This window comes from Piliocolobus tephrosceles, chromosome 10 (genome assembly GCF_002776525.5).
Source record: "Piliocolobus tephrosceles isolate RC106 chromosome 10, ASM277652v3, whole genome shotgun sequence".
Lineage (NCBI taxonomy): Eukaryota > Metazoa > Chordata > Mammalia > Primates > Cercopithecidae > Piliocolobus > Piliocolobus tephrosceles.
The window spans coordinates 102973347-102997115 of record NC_045443.1 but is presented as its reverse complement, the minus strand read 5'-3'; the positions used below and the strand labels follow the sequence as shown (position 1 = coordinate 102997115).

Genomic DNA, 23769 nt, shown 5'->3' with positions numbered 1-23769 from the left:
TATCAAGAATTCAGAGTGGTCAACCTGGTATGATAATAGGCATTATGGACACACAAAGATATCTTACTAATAGGGAGATATAAAATGAGGCAGAGAGAGCAAAAGAGAAATGAGGGTGGAGTGCAGTTAATCAGAGAAGTAGCAGGACAGGGAAGGCTGAGAGAATGAAGGGAAGCTGTCCAGTTAGGGAGAAGAGCACACCCAAACATCATAGGATGAAAATTAGCACACACCACATGCATAGAACAAAAACTAAGTTTGCTTGGAAGGAGGAAAGATGATGCATCCTGGGCAAGTTCTTTTTCAGACCATATGCCCCTACCTGTATTCTCTGTACCAATAGTTTTCCTGGAGGAATCTGTGTTATTGGGAATGTGCTACAGTGTGTTAAATCCATGAGGTATGGCCAAAACCATTCAAACTAAAGCCAGCTGCAACACCAAACATACCTCCTCTTGTCATCTTCTGTTATGGATTCTTCTGTTCTAAAAGGTCAGAAACATTTGCTATGAGACAGTTGGTTACATAGTTGGGGACTTCATTTTTGGTTATGAGAAAAAGGGACTACTGAGTTAAAGTCAATTTTATTTCAAATGTTTCCATCAGACTTAAGCAGAGGAGCAAAACTATCCATCAAGTGTTTCTGTGACAATATTCTGCCTTCACCTCAATCGTTCATACATTAAAACTTGGTAATTTTCTACAAACCAAAATGTGTGAATACAGCAAATGCCAAAATGCACAACTGCCAAATGAAATGGAAAACTGAGGGCAGCTGAAATTGGGAAGAAGCCTGAGTTATCGTCTTGTGTGTACCACCCACTCCCTGTGTGACAGACAGGCTGTGGGCGAGCTGCCAGCCTGTGTCTCATTTGTAAAATAAGCTGGTTGACCAGATGACCTCTCAGGTCTCTTCCAGTCCTAATACATGATTTTAGATCTCTTCTGACACTTCAGTGGCACAACTATACGTACTGAAAGATTTCTTCAGTGCAAAAAGAGTTAATGCCTATTTGATTTATTTTTATCTAAAAACATGAGCCATTTCATACATGATATACTGCAAAGACAGGGAAAATGTTTAAAAGGACACATTTAGAGGGGATCACTACTTTAAAATGCACAGATTCTTTCCTTGCATTAAGAGGAATCCAGGCCAGGTGTGGTAGCTCATGCCTGTAATCCCAGCACTTCGGGAGGCCAACACGGGTGGATCACTCGAGGTCAGGAGTTCGAGACCAGCTTGGCCAACATGGTGAAACCCCATCACTACTAAAAATACAAAAATTAGCCACGCATGGTGATGTCTGTAGTCCCAGCTACTCAGGAGGCTGAGGCACAGGAATCTTTGAAGCCAGGAGGTGGAGGTTGCAGTGAGCAGAGATCACGCCATTACACCCCAGCTTGGGCAACAGAGGGATACCTGGTCTCAAAAAAAAAAAAAAAAAGGAGTCCATATTCTACCAGAATTCCTTGGCATATTTCTAAGAGAATCAGGACACTTTCCTTGAAGCACTAGTTGGCACATGTAAGTTGCTTTTCTGAAAGAAAAAAAAAAAATCAACAAGATTCCAATGTATCTGGCTGAATTCAACTTGTAATGTTAAGGGGCTTCAGTTGAGAAAAAAGCAGACTGCAAACATCTAAACATCATTGACTCTTCTGATTCAGAGACTGTCTAACTCTGATTTTACCCACTTAAAAGTTGTGATATTTCAAATGTGACTATACATGTGCATGAGATTTTTGCTTTATTAGAACAGCAAGTCCAAGTCTATAAAGGAAAGTGCAGATTTAACAATTATCTGGTGAACGCCGGCCATGAACAGTTAATACTGCAAGAGAGTACAAAATCCATCTTGAGACCTAATTTACCCAAACTGAGCATACAGCCTAAATGCACCACATGTTTATCAGCTTCGTTCACCTCTTGTTCATGCTGGATCGTTTTTTAATTCGAAAGTGTCAAAGTTGTACTAATGGTGTTATGCTTATTGATGTGGTATAAGAAAGTGTTGTTTACTACTTTTAATTAAAATGGATTTATAATCCTTTAGTGTAGATAATGGAGAAATGATGAGGACAAACTCGTTCAAGATAAGTTCTGATAAGAACTGTTTACTTTGGTCCTGAGTGATTAACTTTCTCATGAAATCACATGAACCTGTGTGTAACTGGTCGCTTATGCCACACGTTTCCTGCCACAACTATTCTTTTCACATCCATTTACATATCCGTTTATTTTAATTCTTTCCCCTTTTGCTTAACTGTGCTTAAGGATATATTCAAGGTTTTAAAATATATTTTCACTTTCCCAAATGTAAGAAAATATTCATTTACTTTCTCCTGTGAAATTATTCAATATCTTAAAACTCAATCTGCGTTCTCCATTATAAAATTAATCAACAACCTTACACATACAACTGGCAGGAAAGGATAATGTAGTTGCCATATTTATTTGATAATAAATTAAGCTTCAGATATAATGCCAAATCTTAAAAAATACCAGCTATAAAGCCTTATAAGATATCCACTCTTTTTTTATTCTTATTTTTTTGAGATGGAGTCTTGCTCTGTCGCCAGGCTGGAATGCAGTGGTGCAATCTTGGCTCACTGCAACCTCTGACTCCCTGGTTCAAGCAATTTTCCTCCCTCAGCCTCCCAAGTAGCTGGAATTCCAGGCACGTGCCACCACACCCAGCTAATTTTTGTATTTTTAGTAGAGACAGGGTTTCACCATGTTGGTCAGGCTGGTCTTGAACTCCTGACCTCATGATCTGTGCACCTCGGCCTCCCAAAGAGCTGGGATTACAAGCATGAGCCACCGCGCCCGGTCAGATGTCCACTCTTTTAAACCTTCCACTGAGTTGTAAAGCCTGCGTTTGCATACACACTTCCATGTATAAGACTGTCACTTCATCCATTCCTTCCACAAACAGTTATTCTACAACACTAGGACTAGAGACCAGGACTCCATGGTACAATGATGTCATTCATGAGTCCCTCCTGTGTGTCAGGCACAGTGCAGAGCACTGCATGTGCATCCATGCTATTCCTCACAACAGCCCTGAGAGCCTAGGCCTGAGTAACCAGGTACAGAAAGCCATGTAATTCATAAACATACAAGACTAACAAGTATGACCAACATCCATACCCCATCCATCTGGCACCAAAGCCATGCTCCATATTCTGATTCACCACTCTCCTTCTCAGGTAGAAAGATGTAAAAGTCAAAAACACTTCCTGTGAAAGACGAACATAGTGGCTTCTCCTAAGGTGGGCAATTCACTTCCATACTGCTTTTGCAAAAGCTTTGACCATCACCCCATCTCTCAACCTGATTGTGTAACTATACCAGGCACTTTGCTAATCCTATTAGTTCATTTAATCCTCATACAATCTTGCAAGGCCAGTACTGCTCACATTTTTAAAATGAAAAACTGAGTAGCATGATCAAAGTTACGAAGTCATAGAGCCAGAATTCAAACCCAGATTTGTGTGATCCTAATTCCTGCTTCATACACTGTGGGCCCATGCTAATTTGCATTAGAGAAACATGCACCTTCCTGCAGCTGGAGCTCTCCAATTTGTATCATCCCACTCAAGAAAAGCCGGAAATGAGATGGTAGAAGACTCCCAGCCTGTTTCATCAGCATGAGAAACAACCTCTGACAGCTGCCAGGGACCATCAATCTTTGCAGATCTTGTCAAATTGCCACATAAGTCATTTTTATGCAGGTACAAAGATTGTTCTGAGGAGCAGTTACATTAGAATCTATTCAACTTGACAACCAGGTCCAGACTAAGGTTAAAGCAGAAAGGGGTGGTTGGTCTAAACCAACTCTCCTTGTGGAAGGATAGGTCCAAGCCATTGTGTTGAGCTGCCTGGAGAGAGAACCAAATGCTGTCCAGCCAGTGTTCAAGGGGACACGGGTATCCTACCTGCTGGGGTGGCACGGTCCTGCCCCAACTGCACAAACTTTAGCGTAAGGAAGAAAAATGGGTCAATACACAGCAATAAAGAACCCTGGTAAAAGGAAAGTCCGGACATGTTAAGCCAAACTCCTGACAGGCCAATGCAATTGCCTTAGGTTATTAGGCTTTTAGGCTCCATAGTCTAAAAAGCACACCTTCTGGTGCGGGGGACTCATTTCAATAAAGGTCATTTCTTGGTAAGAGAAGTGGACTTCATCCTCTGGCTGTTCAAAACTGGGATGTTAAATTTATTTTATCACTCAACACTTTTACAAGAAACTTAAAGTCTTTGGGATTTGAATCCTTGTTCTCAAGTTCTCAAGTTTTGAATAATGCCCTGGCTATCCAAACACAGGGGGTGCCCCATATGGAAACCATTTTAAGGAATCAACATACCTTTTTCCCCCCACAAAACTCCTTATTTTGAAAGATTTTACCTGCCTTAATAATTTCAGCCTGGGCAACATAGCAAGACCTCGTCTCTACTAAGAACACAGAAAATAAAATAAAATTAGCCAGGTGTGGTGATATGCGCCTGTGGTCCCAGCTACAGGAGGTGGCAGTCGAAGGATCACAAGAGCCTCCCTCTTGTGAGTAAAAAAGGTATGTTGATTTCTTAAAACAATCTACAGGGCAGGTACAGTGGCTCACACCTTTAATCCCAGCACTTTGGGAGGCCGAGGCGGGCGGATCACCTGAGGTCGGGAGTTTGAGACCAGCCTGGCCAACATGGTGAAACCCCGTCTCTACCAAAAATACAAAAATTAATTGGGCATAGTGACGTGTGCCTGTAATTTCAGCTACTTGGGAGGCTGAGGCAGGATAATCACTTGAACCTGGGAGGCGGAGGTTGCAGTGAGCCCAGACTGCGCCATTGCACTCCAGGCTGGGCGATAGAGACAGACTCGGTCTCAAAAAAAAAAAAGATCTATCTAAGATGAGGCAGCCCAGATGTTCACCTGTGCACAGGAGACAGTGGTTGCAGTGAGCTGAGATCATGCCACTGCACTCCAGCCTGGGTGAAAGAGCAAGGCCCCATCTCAAAAAATAATAATTATAATAATGCACTTGTCAATATTTTCTTAGACACTTAAGTGCCAAAAGGAGCTTCTGACAGGCATGGGATAACTGAGGTGCCCACAGGTAGCTTATGTCATTCAAATCTAAGGCAAATACATTTTACATTTACAGGTACACATCACTGTAGGCACACGTAGATTTCAGATCTGTTAGGTTTCAGAAGTTATAAAAATAGTGTCTGGTCCTTCCTCAGCCCTGAGGATCCAGAATGTCTTGCTGGAAATGGTCACGCTCAGGCCAGAACATCCACAGCCACGTAAGCTCCTGGATGAGCCACTCCGTTCTTCACCAAGGATGTGATTATTTTCTTTTCTGGTCACTACAGCTCCAGTTGTAGGGCAGTGACCACTGCATGGTCTGCAGCGATGACTGCTGATGAACTGCAACATTTGTCCCCCAAACCAGAGAAAGAAATGGGGAGGGAGAGCAGAACACAGAGCCATACCCTCCCCAGCCCTGTGAGAACAGCAGCCATGGATAGGGCCCAGAAGGTCCTCAGAAGGAGGCAGCAAGGCCCTAGTCTCTGCAGTCAGTCCTAATGCAGATCAGTAAGGGCAAGGAATGAGATGACTTCACCCTCTAGAATCTTCCCTCAGAGAGCAGGGCCTGGAGATTGAATTATTCTGTGCTGGAGAAGATAAGCAAAGTGAAGACGAGGCCAATTCACGGTGGCTGAAACTAGAAAAGAGATCAAGCTGTGTTGCTGCACTCGATCACACTCTTTGGGAGTTAATTGGTCCAAATACCTCTACAAACTCAGTTTAAACATAATCTTTCTCCCTCAGAAAAGGAGCAAGTGGACAAACAGCAACCAGGATAAATCTCTCATGGTATAATCATAATATATACTTTTTTTTCTGGAGAAGGAGTCTAGCTCTGTTGCCCCAACTGGAGTGCAGTGGCGGGATCTCAGCTCACTGCAACCTCCGCCTCCCAGGTTCAAGCGATTCTCCTACCTCAGCCTCTCAAGTACCTGGGACTACTGGCACACACCACCACACTCGACTAATTTTTGTATTTTTAGTAGAGACAGGGTCTCACCATGTTGGCCAGGCTGGTCTTGAACTCCTGACCCCAAGTGATCCTCCCGCCTTGGCCTCCCGAAGTGCTGAGATTACAGGTGTGAGCCACTGCACCCAGCCAGTAGTAATCCACTTCTAAATAATAGCCTCCTGGGGTGGAGGGCATAATTCAGGAAGCAATGCCCAGACGCCCACAAGCCAACGCACTAAAAACTGGAAAATGGGAGAGAAGCAACTTGGGGACAACAAGAATATACCTTAATCTACTATAAATGGGGAAGAAACCTTGAAAATAAGGCTTATACCAAGAGAACCAAAATGCAGAGTTAGAGGAGATAAGAGATCAGGTGCCATAAACCAAATCACCTAAAAACAAAAAGTAAAAGGTGAATTCTACCAGTTTCCCTCCCACCTCTTCTGACCTGGCCCCAAGAATTGAGGCTTCTCAGGACTTCTCCAATTTCACAACCATGGAGTCAAACGTTGGTGCCAATGCAGGGGAAGAGAAACTAGCCCAAATTACCAAGGGATCAAGGGTAATCTGGAAACAAGCACATGGCACATCAAGACAAATCCTGCTCTTGCTAGGGGACCTGTGCTAGACATTAAGTCCATTAGAGAAGTGAAAGGGGAAGGAAGACCCAAGGGAAGGGACTGGAACCAAGGGCTGGGGTTTGATCGAAACAACATCTGCTTTACATCTGTGCCCAGAGCCAATCTTAGGACGACTGACTTCTGGAGTCCAAAGAGTGCTGGAGGAAGCCAGTACTAAAGGATTTACATTCATTTTACTGAGCAGTGATTCCATGTTCTAGTTACACACGAGACACTACTCTGAAGAATAAACTTGTGTAATAAGCTCGTTTTTCCAGGGTAAGCATGACTTGAAAACCTATCGGTAAATTGCTTTCTCTGGTATCAAGACAATGTTGTTTCTCATCATCTATACCATTTGAAAAATTTGTGGAAAGCAATGCAACATTTGAAAAAACCTAAGAGTGAAATATTTTTTAATCATAACCTCAAATACCATCTTATCAGGAAAACCCTGTATTTATTTATTTTTTATTATTGTTTTGTTCTTTTCTGAGACAGGGTCTTGCTCTGTAGCCTAGGCTGGATAGCAGTGGCACAATCACAGCTCACTGCAGCCTCAACCTCTCAGGCTCAAGCGATGCTCCCACCTCAGCCGCCCTAGTAGCTGGGACCACAGGCGCACACCCCGCACCTGGCTAACGTATATTTTTTTTGTTTTTATAGAGATGGAGTCTCACTATGTTGCCTACACTGGTCTCGAACTCCTCAGCTCAAGTGATTCTCCCACCTTAGCCTTATGAGTGGCCGGGACTACAAGCACGCGCCACCACGCCTAGCTATAAGACCTTTTAAACCACAAGAACGTTCCCTAAGAACCACAGAACATGTATTCACCAATTTGGACCAGGTTTAATAAACTCACTGAGCCCAGCACAGTGGCTTACATCTGTAATCTCAGTACTTCAGGCAGCCGAGGCAGACAGATATCTTGAGCCCAGGAGTTCAAGATCAGCTGGGGCAACAAAGGGAGACCCTTTCTCTTCAAAAAAATACAAAATAAAATAGCCAGGCATGCTGGCTTGCACCTGCAGTCCCAGCTACTCAGGAGGCTGAAATGGGAAGACTGCCTGAGCCCGGGAGGTCGAAGTTACAGTGAGTCATGATCGCACCACTGCACTCCAGCCTGGGCAACAGAGCAAGTGTCTCTCTCTCTCTCTCCTCTTCTCTCTCTCTCTCTCTCTCTCTCTCTCACACACACACACACAGAAAATACACTGGGCATTCAACTAAAATCAGGTCTTTTGTTAGCAAAAACTGTAGCTTCTTTTATCAAAGAACAGGTGATCAAGGAGAAAGAATGAGTCGAGGATCAAGTCACCCATTGAGTACCATAATCATCTTCTAGCCTAAGGTCACACACTTACAGGGCTCTGACTCAGACTTTCACTCATAGTGTTAATAAAATTGTTTGCAGAAACAAGTGTTACTCAAGGTGGACCCCGTAACTCATATTCTCCCCACTTTCAACGTCTTTTGGGATTGTTGAGAAGATAAATCCTCAGTTAACGGTTTAAACACAACTCACTCTTGTTGAGTAAGATACTGTTCAGTCATATGTACCTTAGTGAAGTTGGATTGACACTTGGCATGCAAGAAAAAGGAAGAAGAAATAAAAGCAACTGACCAAAGGCAACCACTGCAACTCAGATTACACATGGATAGCTTTGGGTTTCCTGTGTCTGACAGTTTCTATTAATTCCACTTCTAGCTCACTTACTGTGAACTTGCTGAAACCAGCCCGGTGCTCTTCTTACCCTTCTCAGGGTGAATAGCAGTGCTGATCCAGATTCTCTAGGTAGTTATGCACCCTTCTCTTTTACACTAAGGTAACAGACTTTTTCTGAACGAACCAGACACTGAACGTCTCTCTAATCATAAATAAGCCCCACCTTCCTGTAGGTCGGGGTTCTGGAAGGTGGGCTGCCTCCAAAACCACCACGTCTCTGTGGCTGCTCTTTGGGGTGGGTGGGCTTTCACCGACCTGGCCTTTTTTTTTAATTAATGTATTTTTTGCATGCCTATTTAAAACCAAACATGTGTATGGAACACCTAAACCTTACCATCATTTTATATTACTATGATTTATCTTATCAATAACTATCACTTTAAGTGAAACCTTATCCAAAGTTAATATATAAAATAGGAATCTCTATCTTTTTCTTAGTAATATGTGGTAGTCAAAATTTTTCATCATTATATTTACTTAGTTTCTGGGTTGTATAAAACAGCTATCCTAAGTGACCTAAAGATTTTAACAGTGAAATAATGGACCCATGTCATGATCAAGGACAAATACAGATGACAAATGTTAGGTAGCAGCCAGCCACTCGAAACAGCATCTCCCGAGTCATCCCTGCTACAACTTGCCTGAAAATTCAGAAAGTTCTAACTTCCCTTAGGCTTCCAGAATTAACAAAGTCATGTGGCAAAGAAATGATTTATTTTTTACTTACTCATCAAGAAAAATGTTCTAAATATATAGCTATTCTTATTAAAGCTGATCTAAAAAGCAAAACAAAAAAAAAAAGGCCTGTAGTCTTTTCTTTTTCATATTTGCAGTGTCACTAAAGAGGCTAAACTTATTTTGATTCGTAAACAGTAAAAATTGAATATGGAAACCCTGGAGACCATGGTTTTCCTGATCTGTTTCCAGTTACCATTCATGATAACCTTCTGGAATAGGTTTATTAATTGATTGTGTTTACTTCCATCTACACTACAATTCTCCAGATAAAATAAAATTATTTAATTTTCTTAATAACATGTTTTCATGATGGTTCCTGCTCCTTGGGGTGGTTTCAATCCATTCTAGCAAACCCTTAATTACACAATGAATTATGTTTGACCATTGGCTGTTTTGGCCTATGTTTAATATTATTCATTTCTTCCCAATTTCAAAACTTCTTTGGACAGTTTTCTTTTGATCTCTCTCCCTGGATGAGCCCATTGGCCAACACTAGTCCCTTTCTTTCTTCCAGCATGTATGGCTGGAGAACATGAGTAACATTCACTTCAAAGGAATGCTTTCAACTTCTCTTTGTCCAGAAGCAAGGGATCAAGAGCCAGTCTGCAAATTCCCTGTCCTCTCCGGCTCTCCTCCTAGTTATTCTCTTACTAAGGGGCACACAGTGTTAGGAATTATTTCAGAATTGGTTGTAAAAGCATCATTTGCTATAAGGCAAGGGTGCACTCTTCATCTCCTTACCTTAAGAAATTTTGCTTTTCCTTGCTGGCACTACTTTTCTCAAAACCTCAAGAATATGCATGTTGTTCTCACCTATCCCAGCCTCACCTAACAGGAGATGGAGCCAGCATGCTCCTCATCTCCCCCACACAGCTCTTACAGGTGGGACCATTTCATTTTCACTCAGAACCTCTCCTCTCTGGAGCCTAAATCCTGCCACAACTGTCCCCAGTGCACCAAAGATTTTGACCCTGACCCAGAGATTTTCCTTCTGAGCACTATTATCTTGGTCAATTTTAAAATCCATGAAAACGGCCAGGCACGGTGGCTCACACATGTAATCCCAGCAGTTGGGAGGCCGAGGTGGGCAGATCACAAGGTCAGGAGTTCGGGACCAGCGTGGCCAATATGGTGAAATCCTGTCTCTACTAAAAATACAAAAATTAGCCAGGCGTGGTGGCACACGCCTGTAGTCCCAGCTACTTGGGAAGCTGAGGCAGGAGAATCACTTGAACCCAGGAGGCAGAGGTTGCAGTGAGCTGAGATAGTGCCACTGCACTCCAGCCTGGGCGACAGAGCAAGACTCTGCCTAAAAAAAAAAAACTCATGAAAATCATCCATCCAACCTCTCACCTCACATTTTGCTGACTTCCTCTATCCCAACAACTTCTGTGCTGCTCTGTTAACATAATCCCATGGCTGCTCCATGGAGCTTATTTCCTCGAACAATTTTACCACATTTTAGAGTAGAAAATCCCACTCCCTAGGTAGAAAAAAAAAATCTTCCTTTCGATAGTCCCGTCATTCCCAAGAAGCCTGCTTTCTTACTGCATCATCAGTTCCAGTTCATCCATCCCTCCCCGTCCTCCCCATCCATCAGCCCCTTGTGCCTCCCTTTCCCTCTCTCCCTAGCATGCGTCTTGCAGTCAAATATTTCTGCAGCACTTGCTGTTCACCACCTATTCCTCTCCATCCCTGGATGAATCCGTCCATCTGCTTTCTCTCTTCCTGCTCCTATTTCACAGGGTCCTACCTAAGGAAAATCTCATCATGGCTAACAATGGGAATATATGATTTCTAACCACAGCAAGGCCCTCAATATGCTAGGTCTTCTGCCATCAAGTATTTATGTCACAGGCCCTGCCAAATTTTTTCAACAACATTTTAAACTAATAATTCTAGCTGTCATTCACCAGGGCAACAAGCATGATGCCAAGTATTTTCCTAGGATATTAAATATACTGTATTTGTAATCTGTCCCTCGAGCAGTTACTTCAGCCCTCTGTGCTCCCCATCTCCTCACCTGTTAAATGAAACATCATTATTCTGTCCATCAGATTATCATGGGTATGGAAGGAGATAACGTACAGAAAATGCTGGAAATCAGTGTATGGTGCACAGTCCTCAGTAAAGATTAGCTACTACTGTAAGAATGATGATGATGAAGATGATTACCCTGCACAATTATTACATTATCCCAATTTCACAGATAATTATACTAAGGACACAATGTGACACAGCTAGTAAATGGTGAAGGGAATTTTAAACACAGGTCTCTCTGCTTCTAACAGGCTTTTCCAATGCTACTTCAACCCCATCCTCTTCACCCTCAGAAGACAGCCTTGCCTCCTACTACATGGATGAGAAAAGAGCCCATCAGACACCCTCAGGTCTGTATCTATGAGGGGCAGAGAGGGCCCAGCTGACATGGTGCATTAGACATGGGAAATTTATAAAGGATCCCAAGAAACTCAACATAAGAGATTCATCATTTCTTTTTTCCAAACACAAAAACAAAAACAAATTGCCAATGGGTTTTATGTTATTTCATTCCAAAATATTTTTCTTTATATTTGCTACCTTCCATAAAAATAAAATAGCTCTGCCAAGGAAAGAATCTCAATAAAATTCACTGTACATGTTTGAAGTGAAAGAAGTATTTGAATTACATTGTTTACATTGAGTGGCTATAGTTTTTTATTTTCAACAGCAAATATTATATTTGAGTCAACTTATTTAATACTGTTTCTTATTTGAAACATAGGTATAATATTCTTATAAATATTGCTTAAACTTTAAATCAAGACTTTTTTAAGAACACGAAAATTGATCTACAAAGAAAAAATGTTTTCAATTAAATTCCAATTGTTTCTGCCAGCCCACTTACAATTTCTCCCCTTTTTTTGGTAACGGCATCCCAATTTTTCTGTGGGGAACTACCACCGCTCGTTAGCCATATGGTTAGGTGGGGGCTAATGATACTGATTGGCTCCAGTGGTGAGCACATGACCGCAGCCTGGCCAATAAGAACCCCACATTCTCCTGGCCCACTGACTGATTCAGAGACAGGAACACAACCCCAACCGGCCAGGAAAGCCCAGCCCTAGGACTTTTGATCAAACTACAAGGAAAAAGAAGTTGTTTTTTCCACAGGAATTACTAAGCTGATAAGATATAAACTGGTCCTGTTTGTCACCACTTGAGGAAAGCTGCCTAAGAATGAAGATGAAAGCAGAGAAGAGAGTTTCTTCCTGTCGTTTGACCACCTGGATCCAGCTGTGACTACAGCCAAGTCCCTGGAGCTTTTCCACTCCACATGCCAATAAATTCCTTTGTGTTTGTTTGTTTAGGCCAGTTTAAACTGGGCTTCTGCCATTTCCTACCAAAAATATCCCACGCAGCCTATTGGTGCCAAGTAGCTGAGAATCTGCCACACTAAAATAAGAACATGGTTGATGTTCGCAGGTTTGTGAAAGCAGCCGAATGTCATTACCTTGAATTCACTTCTTTTTTTGTTTGTTTTGTTCAGTGTGTTACTGCACTGTGATTTAATTTCAAAGAGACAGAAAGATAGGAAAAGAAAGGCTTGTTTTCTGACACACATGTAGGCTTTTTCTTATGATGATGAAGTTTCTAGACATTGTCAACCATACTTTCAAGTTTTGAAGGTGAACCTAGCTAGGTTTTGAGTTCTCTAGCCTGTTGTAGGATCTAGGTACATCGTTATTCTCTCCACTACCAGAGAAAAACCCACTCCCCAAACTACCATCAGTTTTTTCTTACTCTCCTGGTTCCTGTCTTTTAGCCTACAGCAATATCCATGCCTCCTCCATGCCAAAAAATAATTTTAAAAAAAAGACAAAAGGAAAAACAAACTTCAATACACAAAATCAACCACACTCACAATTGAGCAGAAACAAATAACCAAAAAACACTTGAAGAAAAGTGTAAAATGTTCATAATGATTGTCTCTGGTATTCTAACTGAATTTTTCTCTTAGAAAATACTTTCCTGTACTTTCCAAATTTCCTTGGTATTCTTTTTATAACAGTATATTTTGAAATTTGGCCTCCTCTTAAAGCCACCAACATCCCTCCATTCCTTACTGCCAAGCAGCATAAAACCAAAGACCCACATCACTCTCTCCACTTCCTCGCACCTGGCTCACTTCCACTTTGACTTGGTTATCATTCACACTGCTCAACTGAAACTACAGTCCCCAGGGTGACCAACGTGGCCATCATGACACACGCAATGACTTCCCTTCCTCCTTCAGCCCCTGTGACCTCTTTGGACTATCAGCCATCTCTTCCCTTGGCTCAAGTTTGACTGCAGCATTATCCTCAGATATGGTAGTTTTTTTTTTCCTTTTCTTCCCCCATTAAGTCATTAAACAAATCTTAAACAAAATTGCATTTTCTAATGCACCTTGTTTGCATGATCTCTTCTTTCCCTCTGCCATCTGACCCTCTTGTAGCCTCACTTCCATTATTCCTCTGTGCCTACGCCCTCCCTCATCCCATGTGTCACATTGCTTTGGGTGTTACTGCCCTAAAACTCAAACATAATCATTTAATTCCTCCACCTTAAAATCTCTATCAGCCCTTGAATGCATAAAAAAAACCAAGCACAATTATTGGCCTTGCACCCAAGGCCCTTCACAAGCCAGGCCTGCCCATCAACCTCATCTTTCACTTCTGCCCAGACTGTACCACAGGCTCCAGGGGACACCACCTGGTTGGCTGTTCTCAGACCTACTGTCTTCTTGCACTCCCATGCCTTTTTTCATGCTTGTCCTCTGCCCTGGGTTGCCATTTTTCCCCTTTTCTGCATGAACTCTTGTTCATCCTTCAATTCCAAGACCAGCATTAAATTCTGAATATTGGAATAATTAGCACTTACCACACTGTATTTTGGTCCCTAGTAGACAGTGACCTACTTCAGGACAGATACATCATTTTACTTGTTATTATATACTGACTTCTCACCTATGGAAAGCAGCAAATAAATAAGAAAAAGGAGTAGTAGTAAAAATTGCAGACCTTTCCTAGAGAATTGATTTTTTTAATATATAGTATTTCTGGCTTCCAAAAATAACTACCATTTTCCCACAAAGACTTTTCTGTGGTCTACATAATATTGTGTTTCCCCTTTTCACAGTTCTTTACTCTCAATACTTATTCTATTACTTTGGCCAGTTCTGGTTCGGGATCAGTCTGTTTAGATTTTCAAAAATTTAATGTGCATAAAAAAAAAATTAAGTCATCTTAATTTCTTAGCTTGTCATTCATTCATGGCATCACCTAATATTATAGTCAAGATTTATAAATCTATCGCTTCCAGTTAAAAAATTGAACATGTTTGAATATACCTTTTGTGTAAGGAAAAGTAGTATTATAATGTTCTTTAACTTTTTCCAGTTAAATTGACTGCATTTGTTTTTAAAAGGTCATTTATTTAATAAAGTACTTTATTTTAAAGTTATAGGACACAGAATGAGGTACAGTCATAGAAAACCTAAATCTGAAGAATTCAGGATTTTAAATAGTGAAATAGTTTAGTAGTTACATGGCATCTCACATCCTGGAACAGTTAATTCTGTTGACAAAATCATCACTAAATTTTATTAGAAAAAGAAAGATGTCATGAAATCACTCCGTCCTCGAAGAGCAATGAGGGAACTGATTCCACAACTATTTATTCAACACAAACTATGATCAAAGCACGACATGAATAACTCTAGAGCACAATAAAATGGGTAAGGCATTTCCCCACTCTCAATCCCCAAGGGAGAAAAGACAAGCATGTGAAGAACTACGATATAAATGCAACACAATGCCTCACAAGAAAGGTCCAAAATGCTGTGAAGGCTCTGAGGAGAAAGACATGCTATGCAGCTGGGAGAGCCAGGAAATACTTCTCACGAAGGATAACACACAAGCCCTGCAGAACAGATGGCATTTCTATAAACAGAAAGGGAAAGGGCCATTCCAGGCAGTGGGCACAGTAAAACAAAACACAATGACAGGAGCAAGAAGCATGAGGTCGCAGGAGCCCCTGAGAACAGTGGCCTAGAGCAGCTCTGCACAGCCCTCCCAGCCCTGGGCTCTGCTCGCTGCCCACTGCAGGATCTCCTCCCGCGCCATGCGAGCCAGTCAGTTTGAGGCTAAAACATAAATGCTCTTCCTATTCCTAATAAATTCTGGGTTCAGTCCAGAGGACGATGGGAATAATTGGAAGGTTTTGAGCAGTGGTCCTACACAAGTGCAGGGCGGTGCTTGAGGAAAATTAATCTGGCAACACATATAGAAACTAAAGGGAGAGACTGAAGGAGACCGAAATATTGCAATAATAGGAATACGGTCAGGGTGCAGAACTCACTGTTGCTAAAAGTTTGGGTAATAAACTCCAACACAGCAGCCAGGAGCTAGAAGCCATCGACTACTGCTTCCTTTGTATCTAAAGTCCTAATTTTAAAAATGCATATTCAAATACTTAATTCCCAGAAAGCTTTACAATCCCATTCTCATCTTCTCTAAATTCTTTGTAGTAAGAAATAAAGTCTGATTCTTTTTTTTTTCTTTTTTTTGAGATAGAGTCTGGCTCTGTCACCCAGTCTGGAGTACAGTGGTGTGATCTCGGCTGACTGCAACCTCCACCTTCCCAGTTCAAGCAATTCTCCTGCCTCAGCCTCCCAAGTAGCTAGGATTACAGGGGCCCGCCACCACGCCTGGCTAATTTTTTGTATTTTTAGTAGAGACAGGGTTTCACCATGTTGGCCAGGCTGGTCTTGAACTCCTGACCTCAAGTGATCCACCCACCTTGGCCTCCCAAAGTGCTCAGATTATAGGCATGCACCAACCACTGCACCTGGCCCTATCTTTGATATTTGACCATGGATGGTTTTTGAGCCCCATCACTCCCCTTTCACCCCACATCTGTGTAAGCCAATAAGAAAGTGGGGGCAATTCTTCCCTGTGCCAGCAGGAAGATCAAACCTCTGCCCATTCATAAGTAGCCTCTGCCCAGCCCATTCTCCAACCAAAATAAAAACCAGACCCGTCTGGATGGCTGCCCTGCTCTCCCGAGAAAGCCTCATGTGAGTAATACATCTTTCTGCACCCTCCTGAGATGTGGTGAATCAGGCTTGACATCCAACCCAGTTTTGGGTGGGACAGTTGATCCCACCCTTCACTGGGTAACCAGAAATCCTCTTAAAGAGTGAACTGCTGCAGTGTCCTTGCTATAGCTAGATTAGAGGCAGGAGGCTGCAGAGAGAGGGGGCATGGAAATCCCGAATGCTCCTGAGCTCCCAATCTCTCCACAGGGAGATGCCCATTATTAAATGTACTGTGCTCTAAAGATAGCTCAATGGTGACTATGTTGAACGGCCCTATATATTCATTTGAATATCTAGTTATCAACTTTAAAAAAATTCAATGTGTACTTGGTAACTGCTTGGTCCCAGTCTTTCCTCCCTTTCCAGTGTTTTAGCTAACTCTAAAACACTGCATAGTCATAGGAGCTTACGTGCTTGTTTCTCCTACAATCACTTGCTTTTAACTAAAAAAAAAAAAAAACAACTCTACACAAGTTGGGATGGAAACACAATTCAACATTTCCCCTTCTTAAGATCCTGAGTTAAAGTGCCCAGCTATGAAAAGCACAAAGAACGTTCTCCAAATAGTACTTTAGTTACAACCAAATGATCATCTTGACATGTGCATTATATACAAAGTATTTCCATGTCTTTTCAGTCATACCCACAGAGATCTAAATGTCATAATCATGAAAAACAGCAACTTCCTCAGAAAGACAGCTTATAAAATCATTAATATTCAATACTTACACATCTTTGGCTGCTCCTGCAGGGCCTAGAGAAAAAAGAAGATAGGTTTGTATTGGTGTGATAGTATTGCTACAAAAATGTTGTCTAATACCTAACCAAAATATAGTAATATTCCTGAAGAGACAAGAAAATGGGTTTAAAAAATTTTTCAAAAACAGAGAAAGGAGGGCAGAAAATCATAAAATTCAAATCTTTTTTTTTTTTTTTTCCAGACACAGTCTCACTTTGTTGCCCAGGCTGGAGTACAGTGATGCAATCTCGGCTCACTGCAACCTCTGCCTCCTGGGCTCAAGTGATCCTCGCACCTCAGCCTCCTGGGTAGCTCAGAATACAGGTGCACACCACCATGCCTGGTTAATTTTTGCAATTTTCCTTGAGATGGGGTTTCACCATGTTGCCCAGGCTGCTCTCCAACTCCTGGGCTCAAGCAATCCTCCCACCTTGATTGCCCAAAGTGCTAGGATTACCCGGCCTCAAATTCCAATCTTAAATTTCAAATTTAGTTTAGGCTTCAAATCTTAGCTTTGGAATCTATTCCACCCATCTTTAAGAATTCCTGCAAATTACACAGTGCCAGTTCTCAGAAAGATTTTACAGATCATGTTAACCCAACTTCCCATTTTATGAATTTCAAAACTGGCAGACTTCGAGAAACATTTTTTTTCCTAAGCCACACACCTTCTAAGTTGATGTCTGCATGGCATGGTTAAGTCAAACTGCACCAATGCAAGCAATGAGCTAAATGAATTAGGAAGCCTCAAAGACACGAGCTTATTTCCAAAAAGAGTCACATGTGTCTCTTAACTCTGCTCCCATTGGCTTCCCACCTGTGATGGTTAATACTGAGTGTCTACTTGATTGAACTGAAGAATGCAAAGTATTATTCCTAGGTGTGTCTGTGAGGGTGTTGCCAAAAAAGATTAACATTTGAGTTAGTGGACCAGGAGAGGCAGACCCACTGTTAATCTGGGTGGGCACCATCTAATCAGCTGCCAGCGCAGCTAGAATAAAGCGGGCAGGAGAAGGTGCAAAGAGCAGACTTGCTGAGTCTTATGGCCTTCATCTGTTTCCCATGCTGGATGCCTCCTGCCCTCGAACATCGGACTCCATGTCCTTCAGCTTTTGGACTCTTGGACTTAGACCAGTAGTTTGCCAGGGGCTCATGGGCCTTGAGCTATATAGACTGAAGACTGCACTGGTGGCTTCCCTACTTTTGAGGTTCTGGGACTCGGACTGGCTTCCTTGCTCCTCAGCTTGCGGACGGCCTATTGTGGAACTTCACCTGATCATGTGAGTCAATACTCCTTAATAAACTCTCCTGCATATATATATATATATCTGTCTGTCCTATTAGTTCTGTCCCTCTGGAGAACCCTAATACACCACCCATGTGAAAAAGCCCATCTCTTCCGGTGCCCATCCCCATTACTTCTCACAGATTCTCTGCCCACATTTCCTCCTCCCAATATCTTTATCCAGGAGGCACAGTACTTGGTTCCAACTTTTACAAGATAGACGGTATTTAACATCCTTTAACCTCTTAAAACCTCACTTCCCTTATGTCAAATGAGGGTAAGAGAGTATCTTTCTCAAAGGTTATTGTGAAGATTTAAAAAGACAATGTGTAAAAAGACAATGTAAACACTTAACACAAAGTTGGCACATAAAAATAGCACACTAAGTTATTAGACGTCACACTTAAGTTAATATTTCAATTTTGATATATATTAAATAGAAATTAAAATAATTTCTGCACAGTCACAGAGGTATAAGAATAAAGGAAGATGAGCTACAAAGTAAGTAAATAAGTCTGTGGGGGAATTATTGCCAAATTGCAAAAACAATCCAACAATGATATTCATTTTGCATCTGTAATACTGCAAATTAAAAGCTGATCCTAAAGATAATTGAGGCTATGTCTCAAACAAATTCTTTCAAGGCTTTGACTAAACCTAAACTTCGCAATAAATTTAGTTCCTTTCTTCAGGGAAAAACATTTCTGTGCCACCATTACTGTTAAAATTATATAAACTGCTTTAGAATCAGAGATTATTAAACCAAAAAATCCTAAACTTAAAAAAAAGTCTTAACATAGGAAAAACTGCCAACATAGAGTGTTTTTGATAGAAAAAATAAATAAACAAAAGATTAGTGCCACCATAAACCCGTGAAAATGAACGTTTTATTTTAGAGTCAAGCATGAGAATCTATAAGACAATCTACGTAAATCAAAAAATATTGAGATAGGTCTCAATCAATTTAGTTTATTTTGCCAAGGTTAAGGAAAGCCTGTGACACAGCCTCAGAAGGTCTGGAGAACATGTGCCGAAGGTGCCCAGGCTACAGCTTGGTTTCACATGTTGTGGGGAGACATAAGACGCCAATGGATACCTAGACCATGTACACTGGTTTGGTCCAGGACAACTCAAAGGTGGTGGGGGCATGGGGGGAGGGTTGTTTCCAGGTCACAGGTGGATTCCAAGATTTCCTGATTGGTAACTGGTTGCAAGAGTTTATTTAAAGATCTGGAATCAATTGATTCCTGGAATTGTCTGATTTTAGAGATTGTGGAGACCAAGGTTTTATTTTGCCAATGAAGCTCCTTTAAATGTTTCTTATCAGACTTAAAAAGGTGCCAGGCCAACGCCGTGGCTCACGCTTGTAATTCCAGCACTTTGGGAGGCTGAGGTAGGCGGATCACCTGAGGTCAGGAGTTCAAGACCAGCCTGGCCAACATAGTGAAACCCTGTCTCTACTAAAAAGAAAATACAAAAATTACCCAGGCATGGTGGTAGGCGCCTATAATCCCAGCTACTTGGGAGGCTGAGGCAGGAGAATTGCTTGAACCCGGGAGACAAAGGTTGCATTGAGTTGAGATTGCACCACTGCACTCCAGCCTGGGCAACAGAGCAAGTCTCTGTCTCAAAAAACAAAAACAAAAACAAAAAACAAAAAAACAAAACAAAAAAGCTGCCAGACACTAATTCTCTCCTAGACCAGGAAAAAGACCTGGAAAGGAAAGAGAATTTCTCTACAGAATATAGATTTTCCTCTCAAGTGACAACTTTGCTTAGCCATTTCAAAACACATCAAAGAAATATATTTTAGGGTAAAATACTTTGTTTTTGTTTTTTTTTTTTTAATTTGATTTTGGAGTCTCATGCTGTCACCCAGGCTGGAGTGTAGTGGTGCCATCTTGGCTCACTGCAACCTCCGCCTCTTGGGTTCAAGCTATTTTCTTGCCTCAGCCTCACGAGTAGCTGGGATTACAGGAGTGCACCACCACGCCTGGCTTATCTTTGTATTTTTTAATAGAGACAGGGTTTCACCATGTTGCCCGGGCTGGTCTGAAACTCCTGAGCACAGGCAATTCAATCGCCTCAGCTTCCCAAAGTGTTAGGATTACACGCATGAGCCACCACACCCGGCCGGACTTCTTTTAGAGCCTGCTGTCATGTTGGTATCTTATTGCTACAAAGAGTCTGCTTTGTCAGTCTTATTAAGGTCTGTTTTAATGTTAAATGCTGATGGGTTGTGCCTGAATTTCAAAGGGAAGAGGGTATAATGAGGCATGTCCAATCCCCACTTCCATCATGGCCTGAACTGGTTTTTCAGGTTAACTTAGGAATGACCTTGGCCAAGAGGAGGGGTCCATTTAATCAGTTGGGGGGGCTTAGAATTTTCAGTTTACATCTAAAAAGAAAATATTACCTTTTTAGCTTTTCTTTTTTATTTTTGTGGAAAAGGATAAAGAATGTGTTTGGGTTTTGCTGTAGTCAGGGGAAGGGAGAGCCAGAGGTGAGCCTTTGATTCTGCAAGTCTTACAGAGGGAAGAAAACAATGATTATAATGTGGACCATGAGTCCTCAATATTTTTTTTTTTTTTTTTTTTTGAGATGGAGTCTCACTCTGTTGCCCAAGCTAGAGGGCAGTGGCGCAATCTCGGCTCACCACAACCTCTGCTTCCTGGGTTCAAGCTACTCTCCTGCCTCAGCCTCCCGAGTAGCTGGGATTACAGGCACCGGTTACAACACCCAGCTAATTTTTTTTGTATTTTTAGTAGAGATAGGGTTTCTCCATGTTGGCTATGCTGGTCTTGAACTCCTGACGTCAAGTGATCCACCCGCCTTGGCCACCCCAAGTGCTGGGATTACAGACATGAGCCACCACACCCGGCTGAGTCCTCAACATTTAAAGACGAGGGGCGATCTAGTACAATCCACAGGAAGAAGAGAGTGGCCAAGGCTGCCCTGCTACATCTCAGGGATGGCAGCAGGGGGATGGGTAGGAACAGCATGGAATCAGAAGGCAGATGACGGGAGTCGGGTCCCTGCTCCAATGTTTGTCTGACAGTCACTAAATCACTTTGTTTCAGCATCTAGTAAATGAGGACTTACTGGGTCAACAAATGCAGCTACGAAGGCAAAGCACAGTAATATGTGTGAAATGAGAAATGAGTTTACAAATGGCCACATGTTGTGCATTCAGTGCTTATTTTAATCAACATCAAGAACTCTCCATCCATTTCACCTTGATTACACTAAGCTATGGGCACCATCAAGGGCCTCTTCCCTGCTGGGCTCACCATTTAACATCCCAGCAGGCCCAAGAGAGATGCGTGGTGCCACCATTTGAAACAAAGTCAACAGACCATTCCCTCTGTTCTAAAACAGCCCTCATTTGAAAGGGCATCATCAACACAATAACTGCAATGGTAGGTGTGGGGCAAAAAAGTCAGAAACACTCCATGAAGAGTGTGTGTGTGTGTGTGTGTGTGTGTGTATGATTGTAAAATGTGCTCCATTTTTTAACAGGGGAGAAAATGTGCATCTTAGAAGCAAGGTAACATGGTGGTTATTCAGAAGCCTGTAACCAGGGTAATGACAATATGACTCCCTAACACACAACTTCCCAAAAGAAAAAAAAAAAGGGTTGCAAATGTTGGAAACCCTGAACAAAACTATCAGAGTACCTCAGTATGTAAAATGCAAAGCGTAAATTTGTCCTGCAAAAGTATAAAATCATAGAATGATCAGAAATAAAATAAAATTACCCTCACTGCAACCTTTTAATCATACTTCACTTATATATTTATTGTAATTAACCAAATGGCAATCCCTAATCGAAGTAATTATGCAAAAAGTGCTTTGATCAAAATTAGATGGTGGCAAGATCCCTTTTGCTTTCAACTGTATCTGTGGTTCGTATGCTTTATCATTTATTAAACAAATATGTATAATGTTACATCTATTTTTTTCCAGACCACAAGGACACAGCATTCATCCTAATACCACTTCAAACTGACCCCCTGTCAAACTGGCTCCTTACTGTTTAAACATAACCTTGGTGGGTTAATACAATGGGCCTAGGCCTCAGGAGAAGTAGAAATGAAAAAAAAAGGTAACAATGCTTCTTGTGGGGAAAAAAACACACCAAAAAATAGACAGAGACTATTATAATTTGGGGGGGAGGGGGGTCAAAAGATTTAATGACTATTTCCCAAAACTGTAGAAATGATAATCATAATTTTAAATATCTTCCTAAAAATGGAGAGGGGAAAGGTTTGTTCTCAGGAAAGTATTATATGCAGTTTCAGTAACAAAAAGTGATTGTAAATAGAAAATAAGGAAGGACATTTCCATCACTGTTGGTTGTTTACAGTATCACTTCTCACCTTGGCTGTGTTTAGCTTTTACTTTCTACACTTCTGAAGATTTTAACATTTTTTTCATGAGTCTCAATGACAGAAGTCTCAATTAATTAAAAATGCATAGCAAACCCAATCTATTCAAACATTCAGAAAACTTAATCTGGTATTGTGGTTTCATCATAAGATATTTGGTCTTTGTCCCTGGTTCCTGGAACAGAGCTCCTAAAACCCATGGAATTTCCTGAGTGATGAGTGACAGGAGCCTCTCTGTGAGGCTTCTAATGATATGACTCTTGGCCAAGCCCTATATGGCTTCAGGATGGGGGCTGTCTGCTAGAAAGACCAAGCCTTGATTAGAAGCTTGGAACATTGAGCTCCACCCTGTCACCTGCAGAGAGAGAAGAGAGGCTGGAGATTGAGTTAATTACCAGTGGCCAAGGATTTAACCAATCATGCTTGCGTCTTGGTCCTTTTTTGTGTTGCTGTTACAGAATACCACAGATCAGATAATTTACAACGAAAGTAAAATTTATTTCTTACAGTCTAGAGGCTGGGAAGTCCAAGATTGAGGGGCCCACATCTGGTAAGGGCCTTTATGCTGCTTCATCCCATATGGGAAGGCAGAAGGGCAAGACAGCAAGACAGCAAGAAGGCGCCAAACTTGCTTTTATAACAACCCACTCTCTCAGTAACCAACCCACTCTCTCAAAAACCAACCCACTCTCAATAACCAACCCACTCCATTCATCCCCCAGTTTACTGATGATTAAACACATTAATCCATTCATGGGAGCAGAGCCCTCAAGCCCTACTCACTTCTTATTAGGCCCTATCTCCCAACACTACTGCATTGGGGATTAAATTTCCAACACATGCTGGGGAACACATTCAAACCACAGCTCCTACGAAAACCTCAAAATAACTGGATGTATTAGTCTGTTCTCACACTGCTAATAAAGACATACCCTAGACTGGGTAATTTATAAAGGAAACAGGTTTAATTGACTCCAGTTCCACATGGCTGCGGAGGCCTCAGAGTCATGGTGGAAGACAAAGGAGGAGCAAAGTCAAATCCTACAAGGCAGTGTCTTGTTTTTCTAAGACCAGCCGAGCGGGCGCAAAAGAACCAGCG

The 23769-nt window shown here is 41.7% G+C and overlaps 1 protein-coding gene across 1 annotated transcript in view; it reads right to left on the bottom strand.

Moving 5' to 3' along the window:
* Positions 1 to 23769, bottom strand: part of C10H12orf75 (chromosome 10 C12orf75 homolog) — a 41377-nt gene that overhangs the window by 5209 nt on the left and 12399 nt on the right. The window contains exons 2-3 of the mRNA XM_023192953.2: positions 16988 to 17012; positions 450 to 485 (exon numbers count right to left, since the gene is read on the bottom strand). Coding sequence (XP_023048721.1) covers positions 450 to 485; positions 16988 to 17012 — 61 coding nt within the window. The remainder of the gene's footprint in view (positions 1 to 449; positions 486 to 16987; positions 17013 to 23769) is intronic.